The following is a 12,185-nucleotide window of genomic DNA, read 5'->3' as shown; positions in this document are numbered from 1 at the left end:
CCCCATCCCCTCCGTGCGGCGGAGCCGGCGGGACGCGGCGCGGGCAGCATGGCTGTTGGTATAGGAAGTGTCTTTTTTTTTTCCTCTTCCCCCCCCCCCTTCTTTTTTTTTTTTTTTTTTTCCCTTCCTCCTCTTCCCTTTCCCCCCATTCCCTCCCTCCCTCCTGCCCCCCCCCCCCCCCGGTCCCCCAAACCCCCTCTCGCCCCGGTGGGGGGGGGCAGCCCCCCCCCCCCCGCCCCCCCCAAGCGCTGCGATTTTTTGTTGTCGTTGGTTTGTTGTTTGGTTTTTTTTTTTTTAAATTTTATTTTTTTTTTCCTATTTTTTTCTCCCGTTTTTCCCCTCTCTGCCCCTCCTTCCCCTCCTGGCAGATCTGCAGAACATGGCGTCCCCGTCCTAGCGTTTTAAAAATAAGCCGGGGCTGCCATTTTTGTTTTCCTTTTGTCTGCGAATTTTAATAAAACCGTCTGAGAATGTGGGAGAGGCGGCGGGTGAAGGGGGGGGAGAAGCTCCCGGACGGGCCAACCCCCCCTCTCCATCCCCAACTCCCCCCCCATCCCTACCCCCCCTTCTCCAACCCCCTCTCCATTCCTACCCCCTTTCCTACCCCCCTTTTCCAATCCCCCTGTATCTCCAACCCCTTCTCCAACCCCTCCTCCGTCTCTACCCCTCTTTGCAAGCCCCCCCTCCATCTCTACACCCCCTTCTACAGCCCCCCCTCCATCCCTACACCCCCTTCTACAGCCCCCCCTCCAATCCCTCCCTGCATCCCAAACCCCTTCTCCAACCCCCCCTTCCATCCCTACCCCTCTTTCCAACCCCCCCTTCTATCTCTACTTCCACTTCTCCATCCCCTCCTCCATCTCAACCCCTTTTTCCAACCCCCCCTTCTATCCCTACCCCTCTTTCCAACCCCCCTCCATCCCTACCCCTCTTTCCAACCCCCCCATCTCTACCACTCTTTCCAAACCCCTCTTCATCCCTACCTCCTCTTCTCCAACCCCCCCTCCATCCCTACCCCTCTTTCCAACCCCCCCATCTCTACCACTCTTTCCAAACCCCTCTTCATCCCTACCTCCTCTTCTCCAACCCCCCCTCCATCCCTACCCCTCTTTCCAACCCCCCGTCCATTTCTACCACTCTTTCCAAACCCCTCTTCATCCCTGCCTCCTCTTCTCCAACCCCCCCATCCCTACCCCTCTTTCCAACCCCCCCCTCCATCCCTACCCCTCTTTCCAACCCCCCCTTGTATCCGTAACCCCCTTCTTCAACCTCCCTTTCTGTCCTCAACCCCTGCTCCCTCACTCCCCCTCTTTCCAACCCCCCGACCCCCCCTCCAAGCCCCCTCCATCCCCAAACCCCCCTTTCCAACCTCCCCTCTATCCCCAACTCCCTCCTCCAGCCCTCCCTCCATCCCTACCCCCTTTCCACCCTCCTCCAACCCCCCCTTCTATCCCCAACTCCAACCTCATCTCTCGGCTTTTTTGTCTATTAAAAAAAAAAAGCCCCCTCCCAACTAAAGAATTTCAACTTCACTTAATGCTAAACTTCGCTTTTTTTCCACCTCTTTTTATTGTTATTATTATTATTATTGTTTTCTTTTTACCCCAACCTCCCCCCCCTTCACCAAGGAGGAAGAAGAAGGAAAAGGAGGGGGGAAAAAGAGGGCGAAAAAGGGGGGAACATCCAGGAAAATACCCGTTTTGCTGGATTTTCTCTTTTTCACTCCCTCTGGATGGTCTAATGGAAAAGTTAATTGCAGCTGAACGTACCTATTTTTGTGGATGTTGCATGATTGGGGGGGGATGTTTGCTTTTTTTTCTTTATTCGCGGCTTTCTTTTCTACACAGGGGGTGTCAGAAGAAGCACAGGGGGCTGGTTTATTATCATTATTATTATCATTATAATTTTTATTCCTTTTTTTCCTCTTCCCCCCCTCTTTTTTTTTTTTGCTTCCTTTCCTCTCTTTCCGCATTAACCGGTTTTGTCTAGAAAGTGGTCTCGCTGGCTGGAAGGGCTAACGGGGAGGTAAAAAGGAGGGGAGAATATTTTTTTTGCATCACGCTTTGGCAGGAATGCGGCAGCCTTAGCAAGGGACCCAAATTTCCGTGGCGGTGCTTGAAGAGGTCTGTCTGTCTGTCTGCCTGGACATATATTTAGCCATATACTATTTATACATCCATAATCTCCCGGCCACGTCGGGGGCCCGGGGGGGGGAGCTTAGAGGCGGCGTGGCCGTGGCGAAGCCGGACGAAGATGCTTTTCAAACCCAGGAATGATTAATTTGCTGATATTATTTCTTTTTCTCCCAGCAAATACCCTGCAAGGTCAGAGGATGCTCCTTGGTTTGTTTTTTTTCCCCGGCCCTGCGGTCTTTTGGACATCAGACGGGTTTTTTAATCCAGGGAGGATGGAGCGGGCGATAGCGGCTTCGAGCCCGAGGCCTTTTGAGATTATAAAGTGATATTTTAGCAGCGAGGTAAAAAAGTTTTCCGTCCCTCCCGGCGTGCAATTTGCTGAGAGGCGGAGGGTCCAGGGCAAGGGGATGGATTTCAACCCCGATTTTCCAGCCAGCTCCCCATCCCTCAGCTTTGCTGGGCTTTAAAAACCATTCCTTTTTTTTTTTTTTTTCTTTTTTTTTTTTTTTTCTCTCTATTTTCAGGAAAAACCCCACGTTCCCACGGGTCGGGTAGGTCGGAGCTGCTTCGCTTTTGTTCCTTCGCTCTGGGATCTCGCGCGCCGGGGGCTGGCGGTGGGTTCCGGGTGTGTGAAGTTGTCCTCCTTGTCCCCCCGTAGAAAAACGCCCCGCGTGCAGCACCCGGTCTCAGCTAGAGCTGGAGATGGACGCGGATAAGGGGAAGCAACGCCAGTACTCGCAGAGGTGGGCATGCCAGCTTTATGGAGGGGCATAAAAACCCCTTAAATAGATATATTTACACCGTAAAATAGTGTACGTGCGCTTAATGATGTGTATGCATGCAATTATATAGACGCATCGAAAGATAATGTGTATGTGCACGTGATGTGTGTATTATCACAAGTGTGTATATATATATATATATATTTCTATGTAAGAGGTGGGGGGCAGATTTTGAACCTTCCTGAGCATTTTGGGGGGCTGCCTGCCCACCCATCTGGGGAGGGGGCTGGATCCGGCGGCAGAGGGGATCCCGCTCACGGCGTAAGTGTGACTACTCCAAATTCCTGTTTAAGATACCATGATTTATATGCGTAAAATAATCCCTTTTCTTCTTCCGCCCCACTGCCCGTTATTTTTTTCCATTAAAAAAACATGGATTTTTGGTCGGTGGGTGCGATGTCACAACAAGTGCATGCTGGATTCGGTGCACGCTCGCTGCTTCCTCGGAGCGCGCCCCTGGAAAGCCACCCATGCCTCGGTTTCCACACCCACTGCGGTGGTCCCGTCGGCACACGGCGTCACCCATGGGTGCTGCGGCAGGGCCGGCTGCCCCCTGAGCCAGCTGGGATGCGGGTGCTGGTTTTGGGGTGCCTGGCAAATCGCTTTTAGGGGTTGGATATATTTGGGGGCCGGGGGGAGCAGGTACCCCCGCAGTGTGGTGTGTTTTGGGGGGAACGCAGGCCTCACGCTTAGCACAAGCGTCATCCCACGAGCGCCGGGTTTCCCATCAGTGATGGGACAGATGGACGGTGTTCCTGAGGGTATGGGGTCGCACCACCTTGGCCCGTGTCTTTGGGGAGCGCTGCCTCCCCGTGTCCCCCTCCTTCATCCCATGGGACACGCGCCGCGGTGGTCCCGGCTTGTGCCTCCCCTTCTGCTTTCCGCCGGTGCTTGGCTCCTCGTTCCTGTGCCCGCGCGCCCCCTTTCCCATGCAGGGACCCCCATACCAGGATGGGGTTTACGCCAGGGCTCATTTGGGGTTGGTTTTAGTGAAAATCTGAAGGAGAAACACCAGCAAACAGCCCTTCGGGGGGCGGAAACGCGGGGTTTAATTGGTTCCATCTTGGGTGAATTCTTCTGGCGCGCGGTCTGCTCCCCCTCCCTGAGCGGTGGGGATTTCGGGTCTCGCCTGTTGATTCTGCCTCCCCGGCCTCGCCTGCCTTCTGCCACCTCTGCTTTTGGGGTAAATCTGTGCCCGATGAGGACAATTCCAGGTGGGGAGGGATGTGGGTTCCCCAAGGATGGAATGCTGGATGCCACTTCCTTCCCTGACAGCTCTGGGATGGGATTTTTTGCGGAGGGGCACTGGCTTTCCCTCAAAAACCTCTCCTGCTCAGGGCAAACTCCGCTTGCATGTGGGGGAAGCCTGTCCTTATGGGGTGAGAGGGGCCATGGCCTTGTGTTTTGTGGGAAAACGGGCACGGCGTGGGGCAGAGCCGGGTTCTGCCCTTGCCCGGCCATGGGAGGCAGCAGGGACATGGCTAGGCCAGCATCACCGTCTCCCATCTGTTCTGTAGTGGTGAGGGCATGCTGGGATTTGTGGGGGGACACATAGGGGACCTGCACCCTGCTTGGCTCTTGCCCACCGTGCCATCTTGGGCCACCATGTGCTTTCCTGTGCTCGCCACTTGGCATGGAGGAGGGATCTCTGTCCTGATGCTCTCACCGGGACTTGGGGACAGCAGCTGTGGTTTGGGACCCCACGGGCTTGGCTTCTCTTGGTCAAGGGCACGTTCAGACGCTCTGGTCACCCCAAATCCCTCCTTTTGCCTCCCACTGCCCCCGTTTGCCGGCTGTACCAGGTCAGTGATCGTTCCGGCTTGCCGGTACTGGGGAGCTGCCCCCTTTTCCTTGGCGGTGCCGTGAAAAGAAATCTCTTGTTTCTTTTTATTTCAGCGAAGGCGAGACAGAGAGGGCTGCCAAGGTAGAGGCGTTCCCTAGAGAACTGTAGCTTGACTTAGCGGCAGTTGGGTAGGAAGTTGGAAGGCTCTAGTGAGCTCGTGCCCACCTGTGCCATCATCTACCTCCCATCACTCTGGAGCCTCATCGACACGTCTCCCCAGGCAGCTGCGGCCATCTGGCTTCTGAGGCCAGCCTGTGAGTACCAAAACACCGGCGTCCTGCCATATCTCCTCCTTGCCGGGGCCACCGCTGACCCCTCGCTGCCGCCGCCGCACCCCTTTGCCCCTCACCATTCCCCCCTCGCCCTGGCTTGCCGCCTTCACGTGCTTCTTTTCCTTCCCTGTGGGTGCAGAGGCGATGATTTTTGTGTCTTTAGGGTCACTCGAGATGCTGCTGCTTTCCCCTTTGTGCCCGGTTGAGTGGTGATGCTGGGTACTGTGTCTCTGGGAATTCGGTGTTCGGCCCTTGGTTTTTGGTGCTCTGTGCATCTTCCTGCTTGCTCATCCGACATCCCTCTCCTCCAGCTGTGCCTGCTTAGGCAGCCACAATCCTTTTTACTGCCCTCCCGTGTCCCCTGTGACAACTTTTGGTCTCTCCTTGACAAGAGTTGGCCAAATCCCATGTCTGTGGAGGGTGCCGAGGGCTTCCAGACTGCGTGTTGCTGGAGAGCCGTTACTGAGGTGGAGGGTTTCCTCCTGCCCAGCCAAAACTGGGGAGCACAGCGATCCCTAACATGCCCCCCCAACTCCCACAGAGCCAGAGCCAGAGGGAGACACGCTGCAGCATCCCCCAGCCTTTATAATTTCCATTTTAATGGATTTTCTTCTTTTTTTTTTTTCTCCCCACCTTTGCTGCATGTCAGCTTCCATTTTTCATCGTTACCCAAGAATATAGAAAAAGGGAGGGTTTATAGATATTTTTTTCCATGTGCTTTATATCCCCTCCCTCTCCAAGCCATCCCAGCCCTGGGAGAGGGGGAAGCCGCCCTCTCTGCTCCTGATGAAATACCTCATGATTTATAACATTAAATTGGGACAGGAACAGAGATATTTTGGTTTTGGCACACCAACCGTTGCTTTCCTCTTTATTCCAGGCAGGTTCGTCAAGCTCTGAGCGTGGTGGGTTTGCAAATAATTTGTCATTAATTTAATAAGACCTCCTCAAGTGGAGGCAGGGGAGTGTGGATACACGCAGTATTTGCTCTTTCCTCCCTGAAATGTGCTTCGTGCCTTTGCCAGGCCCCCTCCGGCTTTGCTTCAGGAGTCCCGGGACTGTTTGTAGTGATTTGTGTCATGTTCTGGTGATGGTTTCAGGGCTGTGCTGGTGGTTTTGATTCTTGTTGGTGCCACCGGTGGCTGTGGTAGACAGGGAAAAGGACGGATGGATAGATGGATGGATGGATGGATGGTTGGATGGATGGATGGATGGATGGACGGACAGACAGACAGGAAGGACAGAGGTCGCAGGGCACCTGCTGTGACGGAGGAGCAGCTCCAAAAATCCCTTTTCTAATCATAGCTCCGGCTTCCTGTTTTCCCACGCCGCGCGGCTCCCACCAGCCAAGCTGGGGCGATGGGGTTCGTGGGGTGCTTGGCTGCGTCGAGGGGGACCGGGAGGCCTCCTGCCTGCACTCCTCTGCCTGCTCCTTGCTTGTCTCCATCTCGAGGGGTTTTCCTTGCTGACACCTCCTCTTTTGGCCACTCGTGCCGTCATCCTGGAGTCCCCCATCCCATGCTCATCACGCCTGGCGATCTCAGATGCATATACGTAGCCGGTGGGTAAATGCACAGCGTGGGTGGCGTGTGGGTACATATATAATCTATAGAAAATAGCCGGTGGCGGGCGTGTACGTGTTTGGGAAAGTGCATTTCCCTTTCCGTGGGCACAGGCGTGGTGCAGAGTAAGGCTTCCAGCTCTGCCTTTCGCCTGCCTGCGCTACGGCAGACAGAGCAAAAACAGGGCAAAACCAATTGTGCCTGAGGATATTGTGGGGATCCGTGGCCGCTTTTGCTTGAAAAAAAGCCTAAATTTGGTGCTTGGGCAGCTGGGAGGTGGCATGGAGCGATTCGAGGCAGGGAAGGGGAATTTTCAAAGCTGGTTGAACTGCTCAGTGTCCGGGTGTTCTCCTGGCCTGGCCACGGTGTTGGGATATGCTGCGCGGAATGGCTTTTGCTCCTCGGCACTGCTGGAGTGTTGGTCTGGGTTGCCCCAAAATGCGCCTTGTCCTGTGCCGTGCTGCTCTATATCGCGAGGGTCAGGTGGTTCCCTTCTTCCTACCTCAGTTTCCCCCCTAAAGAGCCTCGAGGGGTCCAGTCCGTGGCTGGAGTGGTGCTGAGTCCCTGATGGGACCAGGGTCCCTTTTGCCTGGTGCTGCCCTGCTCCCTTTGGAGACCCCGGAGAGCTCAGATTTACCCAAGGGGCATTGAGTGTGTGCGAGGAGGAGGAGGAATGCTCCTTGCCCCATCTCAGCCCCAGGGTGCTTTTTTCTGAGGGAGCGGGGATGCTCCCGGACAGCACTGGTGCCGTTTGGAGGAGGATGCCCATCTGGCAAATGCAGGATTGTGTCTGAATCCATGCAGCCATGAGCTGGGGCTCTGTGTGCCTCAGTTTCCCCATCCGCTCTGCCCTAGGCTCCTCACCCCTGAAACCCACCACCCTGAAGGCTTTCGGGCACATGCCAGAGGTGCTGGCCTGGTTTCTCCTGGGATTCCGGCTGTGGCCTGGTTTATATTACAGACAGAGCTGCTCGCGGACCTCTCCTGTATGTTCCACCAGGATCCCTTAAATACTTTACCCTTAAACACCCCGTTACGAGGTTTGCCAGAGCGGTGATGTCTGTTTATACCATGCCATTACTCCGGTGGTGTTTTCTCGTCGTCCCCTTCAGCTGTTTTCTATTTCCCACACATAGATTTACGATTAGTTTTCCCAACATGGTTTGAACATCTCTGTAAACCTCCCGGCCCCGCTGCAGCTGGCTTTGCCTGCCGAGCTGCCCGAGAATGTTGCAGGTCGCTTCACTTGGGATTGGAGTGGCTTTTTGGGAAAGGGGCAGGATTCAGCCAGGGTTGGGTTTGGGGTTTGATGTGCCGCCGTCCTGCTTGCTTTCTCCCGTGGCAGCATCCTATCTGCCTCCGTAATCTCTCCTGGAGTTACAGGAGAAGTGGCATGGATACCTCTGGGGTTTGAGGGATTTGGGTTTTCGGCCCCCCTCTTCGCCAAATTGCATCCTTGTGTGCTCGCTGGTGGGTTTGGGGTTTCGAGGTGCTTGACGTTACCTGGATCCTGCAGGGATTTCCAGCTGGGAAGATGCTCAGGAGGTCCCCGGCCCTGCCTGCTCCCTGCCCTCATTCAGAGCCCGGGTGTTGCTTTTTGCGGGGGTTGGTGCTGGGGGGTTTCAAGAGCTGCAGGGAAGTGGGAGGGGGGATTCGTGTGGTGGCCACTGCCACTCTGTAACCCGCTTGCGTCTCTCCCTGCAGGATGGCGGAGCCTCGCTTCAACAACCCCTACTTCTGGCCACCCCCTCCCACCATGCCCAGCCAGGTAGGAGCCCCCGCACTGGGACAGCGGAATTTTGGGGGAGGAGGGAGGACAGAGGGACATGAAAGATGCCTGAGAGAGAGGTTGGGAGTCCTGACAGCGCTGCTATCTCCACCCTGATCCACTTTCCTATCTTCTAATCCACCTTCCTCTCTCCTTCTCCCCCCACCAGCTGGACAACCTGGTCCTGATCAACAAAATCAAGGAGCAGTTGATGGCGGAGAAGATCCGCCCCCCTCATTTGCCGCCCACCTCGGTGGCTTCCCAGCAGCCGCTCCTGGTGCCCCCCTCACCCGCCGAAAGCAGCCAGTCCATCATGTCCCTCCCCAAACTGCAGCAGGTCCCGGGCCTCCACCCTCAGGCCGTCCCCCAGCCCGATGTGGCCCTGCACGCCCGGCCGGCCACCAGCACCGTCACAGGTACTGCCACGCTGGGGTTACCGTGCCATTTTGGGGTAGATTCCTTCTAATTTGGGACGCTGCTGGGAGAAAGAGGGAAGGGGGGACACACCATCAGAATTAACACCCCGTCCTCTCTTTGCCCACCAGGGTTGGGGCTGGCATCCCGCGCGCCGGCAGTCAGCACCTCCGAATCCAGCACGGGGACGGGGACCACCACCCCGTCGACACCCACCTCCACCAGCCAGAGCCGCCTCATCGCCTCTTCGCCCACCCTAATCTCAGGAATCACCAGCCCCCCCCTCCTCGACTCCATAAAGACAATCCAGGGCCACGGTTTGCTGGGTGCTCCCAAAGCGGAACGAGGCCGTAAGAAGATCAAAGCGGAAAATCCCTCAGGACCGCCGGTCCTGGTGGTGCCCTATCCCATCCTGGCCTCTGGGGAGACTGCCAAAGAGGGGAAGACGTACAGGTAGGCACCCACCCACCTGTGTGAGGACCTGGGGTGATGGCGGGGTGATCCTTCCCTGTCCTAGCCTGGTCCCTGCGGGATTCTTCCCCCCTATTCCAGGTGTAAGGTCTGCCCCTTGACGTTCTTCACCAAGTCGGAGATGCAGATCCACTCCAAGTCGCACACAGAGGCCAAGCCCCACAAGTGCCCCCACTGCTCCAAGTCCTTCGCCAACGCCTCCTACCTGGCCCAGCACCTGCGCATCCACCTGGGCGTCAAACCCTACCACTGCTCCTACTGCGAGAAGTCCTTCCGGCAGCTGTCCCATCTCCAGCAGCATACCAGGTGGGCCACCGCGGCTCCGCAGGGCTGGGCTGGGCCCTGGGAGGCTGTGGGGGCCTTCAGCCCCATCTTTCCTGAGGGGTGGTGGAGCGTGTGCCCGGTGTTTTTCATACCACGCTCCTCATCCGCACCCTCTTCTCCATCCCCACCATGCTCATGCGTTCCTGCCCTGGTCATTGTCCCCACCACTTTCTTCATCCCTACCACGCTCATCCGTCCCCACCACACCAATCCATCTCCACTACCTCCATCATCCCCACCACCCTCATCATTGTCCCACCCAAGCTCAGCCATATCCATTGCACTCCTCCCCACCACCTTCTTCATCCCTGCCATACTTATCCATCTCCACCACACTTACCCTTCCTGCCTCCACACTTACCCTTCCTGCCTCCATCGTTCCCACCATGCTCATCATCTCCAGCACTTTGATTGTCTGCATCATGCTAATTTGCATCTCCACCATGCTCATTGTCCCCACCACCCCCTTCTTCACCCCCACCGTGCTTATCTGTCCCCACTTTCATCATCCCCACCACACTCAGCTGTCTCCACTGCGGTCATTGTCCCCACCACCTTCTTCATCCCTACCATACTTGTCCGTCCCCACCACACTCATCATCTCCAGCACCTTCGTTGTCCACACCACACTCATCCATCTCCACTGTGCTTGTTGTCCCCACCACATTGTCCCCACCACATTCTTCATCCCTGCCACGCTTTTCCATCCCCTCTGCCTTCATCATCCCTCATCACACTCCTCATCCTCACCACCGTCATCCTCGTCCCCTCCAGCCTTTGCCCCGTGCCAATTCCCCCTCGGTGCCTCCCAACCTTTCTCTGGCGCTTGACCCCGTCTTGTGCCGAGGCATCAGCACCGCTGTGGCCACCGCGGTCCCGGTTCCTGCTGGGACGCTCCGGGCGCTGTGGAATGAGCTTTGTCCTGGAGAGGGACAGTGATGGTGACCCAACATGTCCTTGTCCCCCCAGAATCCACACCGGAGACAGACCCTACAAGTGCCCGCACCCCGGCTGCGAAAAGGCCTTCACGCAACTCTCCAACCTCCAGGTCAGTGCCGGGAGCACCGGGAGCACCGGGATCGGGGCCTGGCTGGTGGGGTGGGACGGGGCAGGGTGTGGTGGCTGTGCTGACGCCCCCGTTGCCCCGCGCAGTCCCACCAGCGCCAGCACAACAAGGACAAGCCCTACAAGTGCCCCAACTGCTACCGCGCCTACACTGACTCGGCCTCGCTGCAGATCCACCTCTCGGCACACGCCATCAAGCACGCCAAGGCCTACTGCTGCAGCATGTGCGGCCGCGCCTACACCTCGGTGAGACCCAGACCCCGACACGGGCACTCCAATACCCCAAAACACAGGGGCACCCCGAAACCCAGGGACAACGGGCCACCCTCAAACCTGGGGACACAAGGGCATCCCCAGACCACCAAACCCCAGCACCCAGTGGCACCGCAGCACCCTAAATGCCAACCCTGGGGACACTTAGGGCACCGCAAACTCTAGACCGCAATACCACAGGTACTGGGCCACCTGGGCACCCTCAAACCCCAAACTCGGGGGCACTAGGGCACCCGTAAATCCCAAACCCCCAACCCATGGGTACTGGGGCAGCCTCAAACTCAAACCCAGGGTCTCCAGGGCCCCCCCAGATCCCAGCACTGGGGTCACTGGGGCACCCTTGGACCCCAAACCCAGGACACTGGGACACCATAAAACACCAGGCCCCAAACTCAGGGCACTAGTGCTCCCTCAGACCCCAAACCTTAGGGGCACCCCCAAACCTGGGGGCACTGGGGCCCCCTCAAACCTTCTTCCCCCTGCAGGAGACTTATCTGATGAAGCACATGTCCAAGCACACCGTGGTGGAGCACCTGGTCAGCCAACACTCGCCGCAGCGGACGGAGTCGCCCGGCATTCCCGTACGGATCTCTCTTATCTAACTGGGAACGCCTTTGGCATCACGGGGTCACAGGGGGACACCCCAGGACGCCCCCACACCGAAGAGACAGCGGCAGAGACCCCCCCCGACCAGCGCTGTGTCCGGCGTCACGTTCCCCCCCCCAGGTTTGGTGACATCCAAAGACGGTTTCGGAGCACTTTGCATCCTGGTTTGGTTTCTCCAGGGTGGGGGGGCGCATAGAGGAGGGGTTCTCTCCTCCCGCTGCCCCCTCCCCGCTCCCGTTTGGATACAAAAATATATATATATATTTATTGGCCAAGAAGTTGGTGCTGCTACAAACGGAAACAGGACCCAAACCCAACCCTGGATGGAGAAAAACGGGGTGGGGGGTCCCCACTGCCGCCCCACCCTCCTCCACGGACTCTGACGGGAGCAAATGGACTCAGGCCGTGGCGGCCGCCCCCTCGCAGGGTGGGGGACGTTTGGGTTGATTTTTAATCATTTTTGGGTGTTTTAATGGGGTGACGAAGCCGGCGGGCAGAGCTGTGTCCCCCCAGGGCTGGATTCACCCCTTTTTATTCCCAGATCCCCCCAGAATTCCATCTTGGGGCGTGTGGGGGGGGGCAGGAATGGCTTTTGCCTTGTACATAAAGAGCGGGGGCCACCGCCCCCTCCCCATTCCGTACGGTTCCGTTGGATATTAACTCTCTTATT

General features: G+C 57.1%; 1 protein-coding gene across 11 annotated transcripts; it reads left to right on the top strand.

Moving 5' to 3' along the window:
- Positions 1-12,180, top strand: ZNF362 (zinc finger protein 362). 11 transcript variants are annotated; one of them, XM_054085771.1, is made up of 10 exons: positions 3-58; positions 2,794-2,878; positions 4,814-5,014; positions 8,299-8,362; positions 8,532-8,778; positions 8,908-9,229; positions 9,329-9,553; positions 10,541-10,619; positions 10,724-10,882; positions 11,395-12,180. In XM_054085771.1, exons 4-10 carry the CDS (start codon positions 8,300-8,302, stop codon positions 11,509-11,511), a joined length of 1,212 nt encoding a protein of 403 aa, XP_053941746.1. In that variant the 5' UTR covers positions 3-58; positions 2,794-2,878; positions 4,814-5,014; position 8,299; the 3' UTR covers positions 11,512-12,180. The 11 variants fall into 11 exon arrangements, with proteins under 11 accessions (XP_053941741.1, XP_053941746.1, XP_053941740.1 ...); XM_054085765.1 differs by lacking the exon at positions 4,814-5,014 and adding an exon at positions 2,660-2,686 and having other exon boundaries at positions 34-58; XM_054085773.1 differs by having other exon boundaries at positions 36-54.
- The last annotated feature ends 5 nt before the right edge of the window (positions 12,181-12,185 follow it).

Source organism: Cuculus canorus, chromosome 21 (assembly GCF_017976375.1).
Source record: "Cuculus canorus isolate bCucCan1 chromosome 21, bCucCan1.pri, whole genome shotgun sequence".
Taxonomy (NCBI): Eukaryota; Metazoa; Chordata; class Aves; order Cuculiformes; family Cuculidae; genus Cuculus; species Cuculus canorus.
Note: the sequence above shows the minus strand (reverse complement) of the source record. Positions and strands in the feature narration are given on the sequence as shown.